Source organism: Balaenoptera musculus, chromosome 13 (assembly GCF_009873245.2).
Source record: "Balaenoptera musculus isolate JJ_BM4_2016_0621 chromosome 13, mBalMus1.pri.v3, whole genome shotgun sequence".
Classification (NCBI taxonomy): Eukaryota; Metazoa; Chordata; class Mammalia; order Artiodactyla; family Balaenopteridae; genus Balaenoptera; species Balaenoptera musculus.
The window spans coordinates 50,690,665-50,710,629 of record NC_045797.1 but is presented as its reverse complement, the minus strand read 5'-3'; the positions used below and the strand labels follow the sequence as shown (position 1 = coordinate 50,710,629).

At 41.4% G+C, this 19,965-nt stretch overlaps 2 protein-coding genes across 4 annotated transcripts in view; one reads left to right on the top strand and one right to left on the bottom strand.

The window, feature by feature from the left end:
• Positions 1–657: 657 nt before the first annotated feature.
• On the top strand, positions 658–18,914 carry MSH6 (mutS homolog 6). 2 transcript variants are annotated; one of them, XM_036872305.1, is made up of 10 exons: positions 658–1,010; positions 7,770–7,969; positions 10,213–10,382; positions 11,645–14,189; positions 15,690–15,955; positions 17,025–17,142; positions 17,433–17,522; positions 17,934–18,088; positions 18,168–18,367; positions 18,479–18,914. In XM_036872305.1, exons 1-10 carry the CDS (start codon positions 754–756, stop codon positions 18,558–18,560), a joined length of 4,083 nt encoding a protein of 1,360 aa, XP_036728200.1. In that variant the 5' UTR covers positions 658–753; the 3' UTR covers positions 18,561–18,914. The 2 variants fall into 2 exon arrangements, with proteins under 2 accessions (XP_036728200.1, XP_036728201.1); XM_036872306.1 differs by lacking the exon at positions 17,433–17,522.
• The window catches only part of FBXO11 (F-box protein 11), a 101,327-nt gene continuing 99,970 nt past the window's right edge, over positions 18,609–19,965 (bottom strand). For both annotated transcript variants that reach the window (XM_036872308.1, XM_036872307.1), the window contains exon 23: positions 18,609–19,936. In XM_036872308.1, the coding sequence (XP_036728203.1) occupies positions 19,807–19,936 (130 nt within the window). In that variant the 3' untranslated portion in view covers positions 18,609–19,806. The remainder of the gene's footprint in view (positions 19,937–19,965) is intronic.

Here is a 19,965-nt window from a genome sequence, read left to right as displayed (position 1 = left end):
GAGGAAAGCTGTGTGGCTGGCGATTTTTTTTTTTAAATCATAAACTCATACAGGGCCAAAAACTTAGCTTTCAGTTGTAAAGTATTTATCAAGTGCCTACTATGTGCAACGCTTTGAGAATACAACGTGAACAGGAGACTTGATCTTCTGCCGATTTAAGTCTGGATCCTTTTTTTCTTTTCCGGTTCCTTAGGGTAAGCGTTCTAACGGCAGGATTGTTCATGCAGGCTCTGGAAGGCGTTTCTCCACCAGGGCTTCTTTCTGTGGCCGTTCGGTTTACCCCTTGCACCGCGGCCACTCATGCCTACGCGGTGCACGCACTCGGCACACACCTGCCCCTGCGTGATCGCACCCCCCGCGACCGCCAGATTCCTTTCAAAAGAGGAACACCTTTCCGAGGGGGCCAGCCCCGTAGGAGCGCCCAGCTTCGCTCGGGCCGAGGTGTTCCAGTCCTAACCAGCCCCGGGCCATTCCTGCCGCGGCGGGAGAAGCTGGAGGCGCCACGGGAAGCTACCCCGCGCAGCGTGCTGGCCCCTCCCCTCCCCACGTCTCCTGGCGCCCGAGGGGGCGGGGCCGGACGCGCGCCGCCCGGGACTCCGCCCGCAAACGGCCTGCCGATTGGCCGATGGGGCCAGTGTTCCTCCGGCAGAGCGCGCCTCCCCCCCGATTTCCCGCCAGCAGGCCCCGCGCGGTACTTGCTGTGCCTCTAGTGGCTCGGTCCGACAGAGCGGTTGGGCCTCGGCGACCGTGGCCATGTCGCGACAGAGCACGCTGTACAGCTTCTTCCCCAAGTCTCCAGCCCTGAATAATGCCAGCAAAGGCCCGGTCGGGGCCTCAAGTGAAAGCGCCGCCGCCGCTGCCACCGGGGCCTCCCCTTCCCCAGGCGAGGATGCGGCCTGGAGCGAGGCCGGGCCTGGGCCGGGGCCCCTGGCGGGCTCCACTTCGCGGGCCGAGGCGAGGAACCTCAACGGAGGGCTGCGGAAGTCGGCAGCCCCTGCGGTCCCCGCCAGGTAGCGGGGTGTCGGGGCGCAGGGAGGTCGCCTTAGGGGCCTGGGGGGTGCGCGGCCAGGCCCTGGGCTCGGAGGAGGTGGTGCAGTGGGGGGAGGCGCAGGGAGCCCAGGGAAGGGAGGCTCGCCTCAGGGTTGGGGGGCTGGGGTGCTCGGCCAGCGCCTGGGCTCGGAGGAGGTGGGGTTGCATATTTGGCTTGAAAGAGCGCAGGGAGCCTTGGGGGTGTAGCTTGTAAACAGGGTAGGAGGAAATCGGCTGTGTACGAAGGGTTGGAGGGGAAGGGAGGACGCGCTTAGTTCGGAGGTAGAGGAGGACACGCGGCCCGTCAGGTGGGGGAGGAGGAGTGGAAGGTGCTCGGGGCAGGGAGGAGAAATGAGAATCGGGAGAACTGAGGGTGCGGCGGGAAGAGAAAAGAGCTTGCCTGCTCGGCGTGGGGTGCGCCCCCAGAGCGAGGGAGGGGGTGGTGCCTGCCCGGGGCGGGGGAGGGGTGGCGGGAAGGAGGAATGCCCGCCGGGGGGATGACCGCCGGCCACCTGCAGGTTGTGGGGCGCGGCGTGCTGCGAGTGTGATTCCCGGGGGACGTTTCTCCTTCACAGCTGGGACGGTGAATTACCGGTCCAGTAGTCGTTGGAGGAATACGCTCGATGTTTGGGTGAGAGCCTCGGACTCGAAGCCTCTGGCGGGGTGGGCGGGCGGGCCCTCGGCCTGGGTATGGGGGTTGGGGGGTGGACGACGAGTTTAGAGCGCGAGGGGTGTGTCCACTCGTAGACGGAGGGGCCTGATTGGTGATAGTAAGGATTGCAGGGGCGGGGGAGCAGCAAGTGCAGGGATCCCGCTGGCTCATCCTGTAGGTAGACAGCATATGCCCCCAAACAGATGAAAGTTTAGGAACAGTGTTAATTTTGACACCTGGAAGTATTGTGCTAGTTGAAAATAATGTTAGTTTAAGGAACAGTGCATCTTTTCCTTTTTTGTTTTTTGGCCGCCTTTTGGGATCTCAGGCTTTTGGGATCTCAGTCCCCGACCAGGGATTGAACCCGGCCCCAGCAGTGACAGCCAGGAATCCTAACCACTAGACCACCAGGGAAACTCCCTGATATAGTGCATCTTTTGTTGGCGATTTCAGGGGAGGTTGGGGCTGTGTAATTTTTCCGGAATTGAGAGTGAGCCTCCAAAGGCCTTGATCTGACTCTGGGCGGGGACGTATGGACGCGATTATGGGGAAGCCTGCCCAGAGGTGTCTTCCTCGCCTTCTCGGCAGTTCAGTGCTGTTCCAGGGCTTGGCTGGCCTTTGTTGGAGCAGCGGGCGACATTTTGAAAAGCTCGCATTTACTGTATCCCAGGTATTGTATTAGGCATTGTGTGTAATGGTAGCCATTTGAAAGGATGAAGAAATAGTGGTACAGAAAAATAAAGAACGCATTCAAGATCAGAAACTTGAGTAGTTGATTTACAATGTCCTGCGTTTTAGGTGTTCTACAGATTTTTCAAAGTCTACGTGGAATTACAGTGTTATTCTCCTTTAAGCGACCCTCTCAAGCAGTTTATGTAGTTGTGTGAAGAGTAGCAGGATATGCCACCCCAGAATGTGCCTCTGGCATAGAGGCTATTTTGAACTGATAATTTTTGAGAAACGGGGGACACAGAAACTGGGGGACACTGGAGAAGCTCTGAGAGCTATAGAAGTTACTCTTCTGTAAGGGAAATTTACATTTAAAAAGGAAATCTCCATTTGTAAGGATGTCTCCCTCTCTGTACTAGGAACAGAAGAGTGACTCTAAATCACCAGAAACTTATTAAATGGAGAAGGCACTGACTGAAATCTGCATAACAACCATACCCTTGTTTTTTGTTCTTTTCCTGGTAACCTCCCTTATCTGTCCCCGCCACCCCATCTTTCTTTTGTCTTTATAAAGCTGCAGATATGTTTTAAGATGGTGACTCGGGCCATTTCCAGGAGTTACTACGTTTTTCTTAGTATCTCCCACGTTTATGGGGAGGTATACATGTTAATAAACTTTTGTCTGTCTTTTTCTTGTTAATCCTTTATTACAGGGGCTCTTAGCCAAGAACTCAGAAGGGTAAAGGGGAAAATATTTTTCCTTCCCTACATGTGCATCCTCTGTTAACAGACTATTTTTCATGGTGAGAGATGCACAATGTGTTAATAATGTTTACTTAAACATGAATTTGATTCTTCCTGCATCCATTCTAAACGGATGGAAGTATTTATTGTATGGTTGTGCTTTATGTGTTGAATAGCATATGCTCTTTGTTTTTTTGAGGTCTGAATTTAGGAGACTTGTAAAAGCATAACATTGTTTACACTTGACCACCTACTATGGGGACTACTTCCAAAGTATTCAGGAAAGATGGGCATTTGATACTAGGCTTCTAAAGAAACTCTCCATTCAGTATATAGATTTGGCTTTCATTTTTTCTTAATTTTTGAATTTTATTTTTTTATACATAGATTTGGCTTTCATTCAACAAATGTTAACGTATCTACTCTGGCAGGCACAGTATTGGGCACTGTAGATCCTGGATATAACAGTGAACGGGACAAGCAAAAAGGCAATTCTAGAGCAGGAGCAGAGTCGGTGAGCTCCGTGTGCTTTGGGGGGAGAATGGGGTATGTGTGGGTCCGGGTAGGCTTTCAGCTCTCTAGGCTGAGACCAGAGGACAAGAAGAAGTTAGCCAGGCTACTGTGGAGGTGAGGGAGTTTTAGAAGCTGGTGCAGGAAGAGGAAGGTCCTGCAAATTGAGAATGAAGAGGAGGCAGGAGCCTTAGGTATGCAGAGATCCAGTCACCAACAGGCTGATGGGCTACAAAGACATTTGGACTTTTTCTGAGGGTCGTTGAACTCTTTAAAAGAAGTTGAGCATCTTTTAATGGTCATTTGTCATTTAGTTTTTCTCTTGTGCTCCAGTGTTAAAGTGTTTTGCCTGTTTTTTTCTTTTTTTTCCCCCTTAGTTACTTTGTCAGTCAGGTGTGATGCAAAAGTATTTTTCCACTTGTGTTGATGAGAGAAAGGAAGGAGTCGAGGTGACATCAGTTTCAATAAATGGCTACAGGATGTATGTTTATGCACTCTAGGCCTGCTTCTCAATACTTTATTTCTTCTGTAGTTTATTAAGACCATAATTGAAAGAGCTGTGAGCAGGGCTTCTGACAACTAAATCTGGGTTTTTTAAGCAAGTCTTAGCTAGTTTATTTTTCACAGTCTCGTTTCAGTGATAATTATCTGTTGATTATGAGAAATGAGGGCAGTAAAAAATTTTAAGTGTATGCCATGTACTCATTTATAGGAGTGGTGTGTCAGACATTGACAAGTTTTTTTTCCCCTAAGAGCCTTTAGTTAAAGGTAACTATCTGCCCTAGTTGTAGGTGCCTTTCCTGAGAATTTTCATACAATTAAATCTATTTATAGTAATATATTTTCCAAATAATATCACACCTAATATAATATTATTGTAAGAAAAGTATTCAAGCTTTTAAAAAAGTATCATTGTGGACTCAGTTTCACAGACCTCATTTGATTTAATCGATATAACTAAAACTGGTATTTAAAAAGATGCTGAACTTATAATTTGGTCAATGGGAGCCTCTTTTAAGCTGGCTTTTATGACTTTTTAACATTGCCCTCAGAACTTTATTTTTTATTTTTGGCTGTGTTGGGTCTTCGTTGCTGCACGCGGGCTTTCCCTAGTTGCGGCGAGCAGGGGCTACTCTTCATTGCGGTGCGCGGGCTTCTTATTGCAGTGGCTTCTCTTGTTGCAGAGCACGGGCTCTAGGCTGGTGGGCTTCAGTAGTTGTGGCGCACGGGCTCAGTAGTTGTGGCTTGCAGGCTGTAGAGCACAGGCTCAGTAGATGTGGCGCATGGGCTTAGTTGCTCCGCGGCATGTGGGATCCTCCCAGACCAGGGCTCGAACCCGTGTGCCCTGCATCGGCAGGCGGGCTCTTAACCACTGCGCCACCAGGGAAGTCCCTGCCCTCAGAACTTTTGAAAACATCTTTTCATTCTGATGACGATGGTCAATGTCCCTGCTTCTTAAGCTGCTCTCCGAAGAACCCTGGTTTCTTTTAGTTTTTTATGTAGACTTCCTTTCTAATAATATTTAGGAAACAGTTTCAGAGGCCAGTTTGGATGATAATTTATTATTTAGGAAATAGTTTTAGAGGCCAGTTTGGATGATAATTTATATGGTCACCGTAGACCTAATGCATAAGTGATGGGTGCCATAGTTATGCAAGCTGAAGGAAAGAAAGCCAGGTATGTGGGCAGAGGTACAGGTAGATGGGCAGGTATGATGGGAGCCTTTGTTATTAATTGCTCTGATTACTTGTCTTTTCTCATTAGCTGTTTGAGGGTAGGGGAATTCTGCTCTAATAGTCCACCTTAAGAGGTAGATACAAACACTGATAGTTTGATTTCTAAAGTTGGCTTGAGAGCATGTTTCACATTTGTGAAACTTGTATTTACATACACAAGTTTTTGTTAGACATACCCAGTCTATCTTTTATTGTTTATAGGAGCAAATTCTAGCAGTACATTGGTATCTACTGATTCTTTTTTAAAAAGTAGATAGCCAAAAATTTTGCTTACAAATTTGGGGCACAACTAGTAATCCACACCAAGGTAATGGGCTGAAGAGGGAGCAAAAATAATGTGATTTTTTAAAAAATTACTTATTTATTTATGGCTGTGTTAGGTCTTCGTTTCTGTGCGAGGGCTTTCTCTAGTTGCGGCAAGTGGGGGCCACTCTTCATCATGGTGCGTGGGCCTCTCACTATCGCAGCCTCTCTTGTTGGGGAGCACAGGCTCCAGATGCGCAGGCTCAGTAATTGTGGCTCACGGGCCTAGTTGCTCCGCAGCATGTGGGATCTTCCCAGACCAGGGCTCAAACCCGTGTCCCCTGCATTGGCAGGCAGATTCTCAACCACTGCGCCACCAGGGAAGCCCCAAATAATGTGATTTTTAAAGCAAAAGCTTAAAGGTCTGTTCACTGTATATTTAGCTTAAGTCATTTCTTATTTTTAGTTGTATGAAGGCTTTTACACTTGTTTTTCTGAGCTGTCACCTTTTCCTCTTACCTTTTTAAAACTGTCTTTAAAATCCCAAGAATATCAAACATTTGAGATATATTATCATTTTATTTTTTAAATTTATTTTTAATAACTTTATTTATTTATTTTTGGCTGCGTTGGGTCTTTGTTGCTGCACGCGGGCTTTCTCTAGTTCCAGAGAGCGGAGGCTACTTTTCGTTGCAGTGGCTTCTCTTGTTGCGGAGCATGGGCTCTAGGTGCGCGGCTCAGTAGTTGTGGTGCACGTGCTTAATTGCTCCGCCGCATGTGGGATCTTCCTGGACCAGGGCTTGAACCCGTGTCCCGTGCATTGGCAGGCGGATTCTTAAACCACTGCGCCACCAGGGAAGTCCCAGCTTGTGGTTTTCTGATACCAGTGTGTGATAGACTTTGTGGTTAAGTGGCTACCTGCCTAAGTTAAGGGAAAGCCTGCTTGACAGTTCCACAGAAAGATAAGGGTCTTTGTCTCCTGTTAATTAATGGATATGTTAGGAAGGATGAAGCACTTAAGAAGTCTGAATGGTGCAGACACAGCTCCCTGTTTGAAGATGAGCCTTGTGTTTGACAGCAATAATTATAAAGTTGTGCAGGTTGCTATAGATTTCTAAGTTGAAGGAAGAATGTACCTTAAAGGCCCTTGATATAAGCACCAGCTGAAGCCATGCTCCTGTTCTGGTTTCTTTTCTAACTGTCCAGCATAGGGATTTCCATATTCACATTTTTTGAAGAAAGAAATACTTTTAATTTTATGATTGGGCCTGATTTTATAAGGTGGCCTCAATTGATGGTTCAAAAATGTCTAAAATATTCTGTTTGTAATGTACTTATTTTACATTTGTAGTTATTCAGCGAAAACCTGTAAGCGGACTTAGAAAATCTTGGTATATAGTACTTGAGCAGGGTTTATCAGTTGTTGTGCCCTCTCCATCACTGAGGGACTCTTGTAGTCTGTTACTGGACACTGCTACCCTTCTCCCTCTCCTTTCCCCTCCTCTCCCTTCCTCAGGAAACCTTTAGGGCTAAATCAGCTTTTGTGAAGATTGAATCTCCTGTTGATTCTGTAGGCATTATGTACTCAACTATTTGGGGTACATTAGGCACTTATCTCTTGACTTAAGTTTTTCCATAAAGCTAGATTTTTAGGGTGGGGGGGTAGTGTGCTATAGGTAGCTTTTGGAGTATTTGGAATACATTGGAGCAAAGTCGATAATATTGAATATAAGTAGCAAATTTATACAGTCGGTATGTTTGGTATTAATACTTTGGGTCAGATCCTGTTCCTGATGTATACCATATTTGTAGTACAGGTGTTACTCATTATAATTTGGATCACAAGTACAGTGAATTTATGTCTTTTTCCTGCTATCAGTAGTCTATCAGAATTCTGCCACAGTTTTTAAACCTTGAATAATTCTGAGATAGTCTCTAACCTTAATACCATTATATTTGTGTTTGTCTTAATAAACATTGTGATATTTGCTTATGTTTTTAAAAATAACTTGAAAATATGTTTTTAAAAAATCATTAATTCTAGAAATTGTTCCTGAATATTAATGCCAGAAAATTTCAAAAGAGTCTTAAAGATACCTTCCTTAAAATTGCTTATTTGTAGGTAATTGCCTTTAATGTAGCTTAACAAAATATTAACCAAATTATGTATTTCCTTTTGGCAACAGTTCTTGTGACTTCTCACCAGGTGATTTGGTTTGGGCCAAGATGGAGGGTTACCCTTGGTGGCCTTGCCTGGTTTACAACCACCCTTTTGATGGAACATTCATCCGTGAGAAAGGAAAGTCTGCCCGAGTTCATGTACAGTTTTTTGATGACAGCCCAACAAGGGGCTGGGTTAGCAGAAGGCTATTAAAGCCATATACAGGTAAAAGATTCACTCTGCAGATTGTGTATGTTTGTGAGAGAGAGAGCATGCACGCACACATGAGTCTGAGCGTTAGTGTCTCCCATACAGTGGAATTAAGCATATTTTACTCGAATAAATTGCAGGAGTGGTGTGGTGAAAGCTTCTAGCATGGGAAAAGGATAAGATGCAGCTGGTCTTAAGCCAGTTTGTTGTGCGGAGTGGAATTTTTATTTCCGTCCTGAGTGACTTATAGCAATATCATATCATTAAAGGAAAAATGATTTCATGATTGGATCTCGTGATTTGGACCAAAATGCCAAACTCAGACATGAAAAGAGTAAATTAAAGCGTTCCCATCTTAAAGGTTCCAAAAGAAAATGCAGCCAAGATGCATAGAATATAGATCAGTGACATTCTTTAGGACAGATGGAGATGCATGCTACCTGGCCTTCAAAATCCTCACCTTATGAGCACATCTGCGTTGAGTTTCACATCAGAAATCAGACTTCTGGAACCTTAACTTTCTCTTCCCAGGCCCAGCCTTATTTATCACAGACATCAGCAGTCCTGCATTTATAGCTTCACTTGGGCTGGGTGCACCCTATCAGTCTCTTGGATTGTACAGTGCATGTACAGTATGACTGCAGGATGCAGTGCCTGAACACTCCAGCATGTACAGGTTTTTCTCCACTATCTTCAGACTCTCCTGGCTAGGACATTGTTGAACTCAGTGTTTTGGAATCAGAACAATGTTCAGTTTCCCAGAAACCTCTGGGAATCATGCCTTTTGGTCATAGTGCTCCTCATCCTGCAGGGCAGGGACGGCACACTGAAGAGTTAAGTCCACACAGAAATCTGACATGCAGGATGGAAAGAAAATAAGGGAATTTGGTTCAGTCTTCTCCACTAATTTGCTGTGTAATCTTATTTTCTGATTCTGTTTGCATATATATAAAATGAGAGAGAGTTGGACCAGATGATAAATGAGGTCTTTTTCCAGGACTAATTTTGAGATTCTAAACAAAGCTTTGGCAAAAAAGGACTTTAAAAAGAGATCAAAAAAGTTTACATTTATGTTGTAATTATTTTATAAAACCAACCACCCGTGTGCATACTGCTCTCTGCCCTTTAAATATCCAGATTGTTGCAATACATGTATGTGAATAAATCAGCAAAGAGGCATGCATGAAAAAAAGTAGGCCTTTGGGGGGCATGGTCTTAGAGCTGTAGTTTGCATCAGAGGTTTTGGGGAATGACGATGACACCAGATAGGTGGGGGGGTAAGTACAGCTGCAGCAGGTACTCTGGGAAAAGTTCAGAGCTACTCTTAATGATTTTGATTGTTGCAGTTTGTAGTTTTGGTGCAGCTCTTTAGAGAATTGAGAAATTGCAGCTTTGTTTTAGTCATCTTATGAACGTTGCTAATTCCATGGAAATTTGGGATGTCCCATCAGTTTTAGTATATAGAAAGAAGGGTGTAATATAATGTTTGGATCTGTTAGACAAGTTCAGGTTAGTTTTCCAACTATAGGTATATTCAGGTAGAAGAAGAGAAAAGACATTCCTAGTTATGCCTCTTGGAAAAGAACTAAAACAATTCTGTATCATTGGTCTTGTGGATAGAAATTTTGCTCAGTGGATGGAAATGTCATTTAATACTATAGCTCTTTGAAATGAAATGAATAAAGGAAAAGTTTTACTTTAAAGCAGAGCAAGACATTTTGATGCAACTGTTTTGAAAAAATTTAACATTACAAGTCTGAACTGGGTTACTGTCCCAAAATGTAGGATTTTTTTTTTTTTTTAACATCTTATCTAACTGCCTTGGGAACAAACTTATTTTTAATATCATTGCTTCATTTAAGTGACAGTGTAGTTTTTGCCTTCCTTAAGTAATGTTTTTTAAAAAAGGGTCTCAAACCCCCTTTACATCTCATGCCTCACCTGAAGAGGTGTGTCTAGGTGTTTAGGGTCACAGTCCCAGGTCATTATAGAAGAGAGACTAAGTGGTCCTGGGTGACCAACAGTTAAGGCAGCTTAAAGGAGGTAAAATAGGTAATTTCAGTTTCACTGGTAGTTTTTCCCTGAAAATTCCTTCCTTGTAGGCTTTATTGATCTATCTGTATCAATCAAAAATAATGGGAGATAAAAAATTATACTTGATTGTTGTCACTCTTGTTCCTTAGGGCAAGTGTTATACATTGAGCCAAATATCCAGCCAACAGTTCCTATTTATAAATAAATATATATATGTTTTTTAGGTTCAAAGTCAAAGGAAGCCCAGAAAGGAGGTCATTTCTACAGTTCAAAGCCTGAAATACTCAGAGCAATGCAACGTGCAGATGAAGCCTTGAATAAAGACAAGATTAAGAGGCTTGAATTGGCAGTGTGTGATGAGCCCTCAGAACCAGAGGAGGAAGAAGAGACGGAGGTGGGACAGTGCTAACAGGCGGTTGTTACTTCTGTTAGGAGAGTGATGAAAAAGGGTCAGGGGCATATTAGAGTGGTATTTTCCATATATCTATTTAGTACTCATACATGCATACTTCTATACATTCCTGGACTATAGGTCATGTTATATTATGTAGAATCTCAGCAGCCTAGCACCCCTTTTTACTTAAGTTCTCAAGCCTGCTAGAAAGACACATGCTGTAAAAGGCAGTACCATTTTGGTAACCAGTAGAGAGAGCTAGGGACAGTAAGGACATGGTGATAAAATTGGTCATGGTGTCTGGTAATAAGCTTCTGTATGAGGATGTGGAAATTAATTATCCAGTTTTATGCTCTAATACTTTTTGTTGTATTTTGGATTGGTAAGAATAGAGGTTGAGTAACCTTGAAATACAACCTTGGTTTCAAATATTAATGGTCACTATTTGAGTGAATTAAATCTTGTTAAGGAAATGAACAAATAATTGGTATATTTAAAACAAACATCATTATTCTCTAATTCAGTAAATTAATGCCATGTGCTTAAAAAGATTAATCTATAACTAAGCTTGATTTTGTTTTATTCTATTCTAGATGAGATAGGCAATAAGTAAGTTAATATAATGAGTATTTTAAGAGAAATGAAAGAAGAGTTTCTAATCTTATTTTTGAGGTTGAGACCAGAGATCATAATGTTACTCAGATGTTTAGACCTGGATGGTAACTACAGAAATCATTTAGCCTCATACTACTTTACGTATGAGGGAGGCCCATGATAATAAGTGAATGTGCCTTGCCCAAGAAGATACAGCTGGTTTGTGGAAAGCAAGGACTAAAACTAGGTTGATTACTGCTTTTTTATACTAAAGAATTTATAAAATGGTAAACTTCATAACATGTCCAAATGTAAGAGGAGAGGTGACCCTGAAAGAAAGATAACAGAAGACTGAAAGTTTTTTCCACAGCTATGACTGTTAATGAGGACATCACCTATGGGTATTTGTGATGTGTGGTCATCCTAAGGACTTCATCAGTATTGAATAGGATAGAACTCTCATGACAGAATCACTTAATCCTGTATTGTGATACTTGTTTTAATGTTAGGTGAAACTGAAATTGATATCCCTTGAGAAAGAAAATAATTTATTTCTGGAGGTAGGTTCTTCTCTTGATAGATGAAGTTGCAGCATATTGAGAGATTCCACAGCAATATTGTCATTTTCCAAATTTTACTGTTTTAAAATACTCTTCTTTGCCTTCCAGGCAGGTGCCACTTACGCATCAGATAAGAGTGAAGAAGAAAATGAAATTGAGAGTGAAGAGGAAGTGAGGCCAAAGGTGCAAGGATCTAGGCGAAGTAGCCGCCAGATAAAAAAACGAAGGGTCATATCAGACTCTGAGAGTGACATTGGTGGCTCTGATGTGGAATTTAAGCCAGATGCTAAGGAGGAAGGAAGCAGTGATGAAATAAGCAGTGGAGTAGGGGATAGTGACAGTGAAGGCCTGGACAGCCCTGTCAAAGTTGCTCCAAAGAGGAAGAGAATGGTAACTGGAAATGGCTCCCTCAAAAGGAAAAGTTCAAGGAAGGAAATGCCCTCAGCCACCAAACGAGCAACTGGCATTTCATCAGAAACCAAGAATACTTTGAGTGCTTTCTCTGCCCCTCAAAATTCTGAATCCCAAGCCCACATTAGTGGAGGATGTGATGACAGTAGTCGCCCCACCATCTGGTATCATGAAACTTTAGAGTGGCTTAAGGAGGAGAAGAGAAGAGATACGCACAGGAGGCGACCTGATCACCCTGATTTTGATGCATCCACACTCTATGTGCCTGAGGATTTCCTTAATTCCTGTACTCCTGGGATGAGGAAGTGGTGGCAGATTAAGTCTCAGAACTTTGATCTTGTCATATTTTATAAGGTGGGGAAGTTTTATGAGCTGTACCACATGGATGCTCTTATTGGAGTCAGTGAACTAGGGCTGGTATTCATGAAAGGCAACTGGGCCCATTCTGGTTTCCCTGAAATTGCATTTGGCCGATATTCAGATTCCCTGGTCCAGAAGGGCTATAAAGTAGCACGGGTGGAACAGACCGAGACCCCGGAAATGATGGAGGCACGATGCCGAAAGATGGCACATATATCTAAGTATGATAGAGTGGTGAGGAGGGAGATCTGTAGGGTCATTACCAAGGGTACACAGACCTACAGTGTGCTGGAAGGTGACCCCTCAGAGAACTACAGTAAGTACCTTCTTAGCCTCAAAGAAAAAGAAGATGATTCTTCTGGCCATGCTCGAGTGTATGGAGTATGTTTTGTTGATACCTCGCTAGGGAAGTTCTTCATAGGTCAGTTTTCAGATGATCGCCATTGTTCCAGGTTTAGGACTTTAGTGGCACACTATCCTCCAGTACAAGTCTTGTTTGAGAAAGGAAATCTCTCAGTGGAAACTAAGATGATTCTCAAGGGTTCATTATCCTCTTCTCTTCAGGAAGGTCTGATACCAGGTTCCCAGTTTTGGGATGCAGCCAAAACTTTGAGAACTCTCCTTGAAGAAGGATATTTTACGGACAAGTTAAATGAGGACAGTGGGGTGATGTTACCCCAGGTGCTTAAAGGTATGACCTCAGAGTCTGATTCTATTGGGTTGACACCGGGAGAGAAGAGTGAATTGGCCCTCTCTGCTCTTGGTGGTTGTGTCTTCTACCTCAAAAAATGCCTTATTGATCAGGAGCTTTTATCAATGGCTAATTTTGAAGAATATATTCCCTTGGATTCTGACACGGTCCGTGCTACAAGACCTGGTGCTGTCTTTGCTAAAGCCAATCAACGAATGGTGCTAGATGCTGTGACATTAAACAACTTGGAGATTTTTCTGAATGGAACAAATGGTTCTACTGAAGGGACCCTGTTAGAGAAGATTGATACTTGCCATACTCCCTTCGGTAAGCGGCTCCTAAAGCAATGGCTTTGTGCCCCACTCTGTAACCCTTATGTTATCAGTGATCGTCTAGATGCCATAGAAGACCTAATGGTTGTGCCTGACAGAATCTCTGAGGTTGTAGACCTTCTAAAGAAGCTTCCAGACCTTGAGAGGCTACTGAGTAAAATTCATAATGTTGGCTCTCCCCTGAAGAGCCAGAACCACCCAGATAGCAGGGCTATAATGTATGAAGAAACCACATACAGCAAAAAAAAGATTATTGATTTTCTTTCTGCTCTGGAAGGATTCAAAGTACTATGTAAAATTATAGGGGTTATGGAAGAAGTCATTGATGACTTTAAGTCTAAAATCCTTAAGCAGGTCCTTACTCTGCAGACAAAAAATCCTGAAGGCCGCTTTCCTGATTTGACTTTAGAACTAAACCGATGGGATACAGCCTTTGACCATGAAAAGGCTCGAAAGACTGGACTGATTACTCCCAAAGCAGGATTTGACTCTGATTATGATCAGGCTCTTGCTGACATAAGAGAAAATGAACAGAGCCTCCTGGAATACTTGGAGAAACAGCGTAGTCGAATTGGCTGTAGGACCATAGTCTACTGGGGAATTGGTAGGAATCGTTACCAGTTGGAAATTCCCGAGAATTTCATCACCCGTAATTTGCCAGAAGAATATGAGTTGAAATCTACTAAGAAGGGCTGTAAACGATACTGGACCAAAACAATTGAGAAAAAGTTGGCTAATCTGATAAATGCTGAAGAACGGAGAGATGTATCATTAAAGGACTGCATGCGGCGACTGTTCTATAACTTTGATAAAAATTACAAGGACTGGCAGGCTGCCGTGGAGTGCATCGCAGTGCTGGGTAAGGTTTTCAAGAGCCTTGTTCCTAAAGCTTTGGTTAGTAATGTCCTGTGTTCCAATTGTATATTAAGATTGGAAAGTCCATTGGAAAGTCCTCATTGACTCGTATCCCTAAACTCAAGTGACAGGTATATATTTTGATCAAATTTCAATTGAATTTATAGTATTCGATAAATGCTGTTTTTTAAGTTATTTTTTGTCACACTAATTTAAAGCTATCCCTTGACCTATCACTCAGTTTTAGTTTTTTGATAAATATATACAGATATATATATATACACCCTTGCATTTTTTTTTGTATTTCAGTGAATCTCTTTACATGAACGTTTCAAAAGATTTTAATCTTCCCGTTTTCTTTTAGCCCAAGTTGTCACACTTTCTTTTCTACAGTTGATTTCTAAGAGCCCTGATTTACGTATTTGTAACTTGGTAACCTTTTCAGCTTCATAAGTAATTTCCTTTTTCTTTAAATTTCATGGCCAAGTCATTTTGAGCCTTTGCTTGTTTTACAGTTTTGGGTTTTTTTCTGTTGTGAAAATGCAGCAACCATAGTTGACCCAAATTTGTAACAAAACTATTTTAGTCTGAACACAACTGTCCAGAATAAAATGGCATCCTGTTCTATTTTTTTTTTTAAATTACTTTATAGCCATATTTTGTCTTATCCTACTTCTCCGTTAACTATTGTACACTGAAATCATAAGTAACTGCATTTTTTTTTTTAAAGAAATTCGCGTTTATTTATTTATTTATTTATGACTGTGTTGGGTCTTCGTTTCTCTGCGAGGGCTTTCTCTAGTCGTGGCAAGTGGGGACCACTCTTCATCGCGGTGCGCGGGCCTCTCACCATCGCGGCCTCTCTTGTTGTGGAGCACAGGCTCCAGACGTGCAGGCTCAGTAATTGTGGCTCACGGGCCCAGTTCTGTTCTATCTTTGAGTGTGTATCTATCGTGGTTTTTGAGTGTGCCACATTTATTCCTTAAGCCAGTACAGTTTTAAACAATTTGATAGGTAATGTAAAATCATCCCTCAGCTCAGGTATTCAAAATTGGTGAGTATATTTTCCTCTTAAGATTGTGCCTATTGTCAGAATGTTCTGCTTCTAAGAAGTGTTAGCTCCATGATTATATCAAGGAGAGACCACTACAGCATCTCTCTGTTGTATCTTTTAGCTTTCCTTTGGCATACCTCTGGTCTAGATATTAGAGGACTTAAAATCTACTTTGAGGGGATATTTTCTTGGGCTTGAAATTGGAAGTTTTCTCATTTCAGTACAAGTGCTATAAGACATGTAAAACATTTAGGCTGATGACTTATTTTTGTGCAGTTAAAACAATGTCACTAGAGTGCTTACTTTTAGAAAAAAAGCTGCCATGTCTAAAGAGCATGCCACCTCCACTAAAAAAACATTTCTGGAAGACTTCTTGTAGAAGTTGGGCCTTTGTGCTTATCAAGAAACCTCAAAAATGATGAAGCTTCACTTTTGACCTTTCTTTAACAGATGTCTTATTGTGCCTGGCTAACTACAGTCGAGGGGGTGATGGTCCTATGTGTCGTCCAGTAATTCTGTTGCCAGAAGAAGATACTCCTCCCTTTCTAGACCTTAAAGGATCACGCCACCCCTGCATTACGAAGACTTTTTTTGGTGATGACTTTATTCCAAATGACATTCTAATAGGCTGTGAGGAAGAGGAAGAAAATGGCAAAGCTTACTGTGTGCTTGTTACTGGACCGAATATGGGGGGCAAGTCTACGCTCATGAGACAGGTAAACTTGAAGTTTTGTTACACCAAATTATTTGTAACACTTAAAGAGTGAATATAGTACATATTTAAGCCACCGTTTCCCAAGGAGCATATGATAGAATTCAGTCACTGACTTATTAGGAAGCAAAGGGAAACTCCTTGAGTCATGAAACTGAGACCTGTATTCTTCTTATTGGTCAAATATTTGCCTGATGTTAAGGGAAGTATATTATTAAGAAGGTGAAGGTGGTTTCAGGCCATGAGTTTTTTTATGAACTCTGACTTTGACTGAATCCATTTCCTGTGAAGGCAGAGGTATTCATAATGAATGAAAATTATACAAATGTTTTATGTTTGTTCTTAAATTAGGTTCATTTCTAGGAACCCTTATACAGGAACCATTGCACTTGTTCATACAGGAAAGTGATTCATGACCTCTAGTTAACTGTTGGGAACTGCTTTTAGGGAAGACAATAAATACATTTTTCTGACCTTCTGCCAGGGGTTAGCTAGCTACTGAGCTAATAAATATGATTTAGATTTTAAAGGGTTGTAGAAAAAAACAATGTGTAACAGACATTGGGCCCTTGACAGAAAATGTTTGCTGACCCCCTAACTCTACTGCACTGTATTATTTCTGTACAAATTTGCTAACTAGAGAGGAGCAATAGTGTAAGGTGGTTTTCAACCTCCTTTTCGTTTTTAAATCAAAAATCATCTAGAGAGCACAACAAAAAAGTACCTGGGAGTTGGGGTGTGTTCATCCTCTGAAACTGATTGTTGGGTCTGGAATTGGTTCTAGGCATCAGTAGTTTTAGGTTGAGAATCACTAGTGTACTAGGTTAGCATATAGGTGCTGAGGTTTCAAGTAAAGCCAGTTAGGCCCTAAGCCTCATGCCTTCCTAAGCCTCATGCCTTCCTAAGCCTCACTTTTCCTACTTAGGTTTCTGAAGGTTTTTTTTAGAGTGCCTGACTACTCCTAGTTAATATTTATTAGGGCTTATTATCTCTGTCTTCTGGATATACATAGACATCTCTATCTGTTCTCTATAACACCAGTCATAAAAGACCTTTTTCTCCCTCATTCACAGGCTGGCCTATTAGTTGTAATGGCCCAGATGGGTTGTTATGTACCAGCTGAAGTGTGTAGGCTCACACCAATCGATAGAGTGTTTACTAGACTTGGTGCCTCAGACAGAATAATGTCAGGTGAGTTTTTTTTCCTACCTAAGGCTCTGTTATTTGACAGTTCATTTCTATATTTTAGGTGTTAAACACATCTACGTTTAAATAGGATGTTTTATTTATTTTTTTCCGGTGTTACGCAAGGCAGAATGCTTTCAGAGATTTGAAAGCATTATGCAATTTTTAACATACTAGAAGTAATCTCTTAGTACCACGGTAGTTCATAATAGATTAAAAGGATATGAACCTAAAAGATGAATCTACTGTTACAATAGGATTCTTAAAATGATCACCTATTTGTGATTTTTTTTTAGGTGAAAGTACATTTTTTGTTGAATTGAGTGAAACTGCCAGTATACTTACACATGCAACAGCACATTCTCTGGTGCTTGTGGATGAATTAGGTAAGATATTAAAATTTCCAAAACATTAGTACAAAGAATTATTTTTCTGGAAAATGGTCTGAAGGACACATCTCTTAAAGAAAAAGACTATGAATACACTCACCTTTGTCCATAGACCCCACAGTTGGCCCTAAGGTGGCAATTTTACAGGGATAATGAGAATATTTATTGGATAAATGAGGCTATTTAAAGAGAACTAAAAGGAAGTTTCTGAAGCGCAGTGGTACTCGAGTAGTCCTGAACTCCAAGCAGACCTACTTAGCTAGAGAGGGCCTGTTTACAGAATGCTTTTGGATATACTAAAGTGATCTTTAGTACATTTTTTTCCATTCCTTTGTGAGGCATGTCCTTCTTCGTATATAATATGGCAGATTGTGTAATACATAGTTCATGTATATTTTATTTTCATAGGAAGAGGTACTGCAACATTTGATGGGACAGCAATAGCAAATGCAGTTGTTAAAGAACTTGCTGAGAATATAAAGTGTCGTACATTGTTTTCTACCCACTACCATTCATTAGTTGAAGACTATTCTCAAAATGTTGCAGTGCGCCTAGGACACATGGTATGTACAAGTTGTTTATTCAAAAGTTATGTTTTTGAATGGGTACTTCCATTGCCAGCATGTTATTGTTCTTTTTTAGGCATGCATGGTAGAAAATGAATGTGAAGATCCCAGCCAGGAGACTATTACCTTCCTGTACAAATTCATTAAAGGAGCCTGTCCTAAAAGCTATGGCTTTAATGCAGCAAGGCTTGCTAATCTTCCAGAGGAGGTTATTCAAAAGGGACATAGAAAAGCAAGAGAATTTGAGAAGATGACTCAGTCACTGCGATTATTTCGGTAATTATAACTGGATATAATTTTACCATGTAGTTGATTACCAAAACAGTAAAGGGATGGATGATGCACTGTGAAAAATGTAAACTAAAACTTTTTTTAATTTATTTTAAGGGAAGTTTGTCTGGCTAGTGAAAGGTCGACTGTAGATGCTGAAGCTGTCCATAAGTTGCTGACTTTGATTGAGGAATTATAGACTACAATGGAAGTTCACTTTTGACAAAGGTGGTAAATTCAGACAACATTATGATCTAATAAACTTTATTTTTTAAAAATGACCATTTTTCCATTTTCTTTCTAGGAAATTAAACCCTTTTAATTCTTACCTACCGTCTACATAATGGTTATTGAATACTCCACAATATATTAAGTCTAGATGTTATGGTACATGCATACACTTTCAGGCTGTTTATACCCACTGTCACCAATACACATAAATGGGGTGGGGGGGGAGCTATGAAACTGTATAGGGCTGTATATATACTTGTCTCAGCTTAATGCGGGAAATTCTTTTATTTCCAGCAATTTGTCTAAACTGTTCAAAAAAAAACTATGAACAGAGTTCAAATACAGGACTGTTTTGAAGAGACTTTCTAAAGTGTACTTTTAAAACATAGTAGTTTTTACCTTTCACAAAACTGAGTTACAAGAATACTTTTGTTTTACAGTGCATCCCTTCCTAGGAAGTCTCATTAAAACACTCACTTTGTCTAGGGGTGATTTTGAATGCTGCACAGGGAAGGGAAGGAAATAATAGTCTTAACTTTTCTTAAAGGATACCAGAAACATTGCTGGATATAATTTAAGATTAGTGTTTTCTCTTTCATAGAAAGAACGTACATACTGGGACATGAGTACAGTTACAGCAAGTCTAGGTGTGCTAACAAAACAGGGCACATTCAAGTACAATAAGATTTTGCTTGAAATTAAAAACAAACTACATGAGATTAAAGCATTAAAATCATATTTCTCAATCTGAATACATGTTAAAAAAAAAATCAAAAGAAACGCAGAAGTGCTAGCTCACATTTTTACCATATTACAAAAGCAATTGGTACCCACGTCCATAAAGGCAGCAACAAAGCTGCTTGTCTATTGAAGAGTACTACTGCAAATTGGACTGCATTCAATGCTAGTTGTAAAAACACCAGCTTTTTTCAGAAGTTGGTATCTGTACAAAATTGCAGCTTATTTTCTTCACTTCTGTCCCTTCAAAAGTCTTTACACAGTAATGCTAAAACACCCAGCTTTGAGATCCTGAGTCAATATATTGCCACTTTCTTTTTGGTAGCTTGAGCTTCATAGTGTCAACTCACCTTGTGTATCCATTTTTAATACAGTCTCTTCCTGTAGCATGGGCAAATATTTTAAATCTTCTTCCAAAAAAAAATGTTTTAAGTTATGATGTTAGAATGGCAGGACTTTTTCTTTAGGGAAGGAATTCAGTTGTGCTGCAATGTATTAGATTCTATAGGTGGAGCAGAGTCATATAGTGTATCTGTATCATGTGTAGGCTCACCAGCTAATGTACAAGGATTAGACAGTGTTCCAGCACCACAGTCACAGAAAAACCTAAAGCAAAATGAAAACCCAAAGATTAG

Excerpts from the sequence above, each read along its gene's own strand:
- MSH6 (XM_036872305.1), top strand. The coding sequence starts at position 754 with ATGTCGCGACAGAGCACGCTGTACAGCTTCTTCCCCAAGTCTCCAGCC. Across the intron at positions 7,970-10,212 it reads GCTATTAAAGCCATATACAG|GTTCAAAGTCAAAGGAAGCC; the intron begins GTAAAAGATTCA and ends TATGTTTTTTAG. Across the intron at positions 14,190-15,689 it reads GGAGTGCATCGCAGTGCTGG|ATGTCTTATTGTGCCTGGCT; the intron begins GTAAGGTTTTCA and ends TTTCTTTAACAG.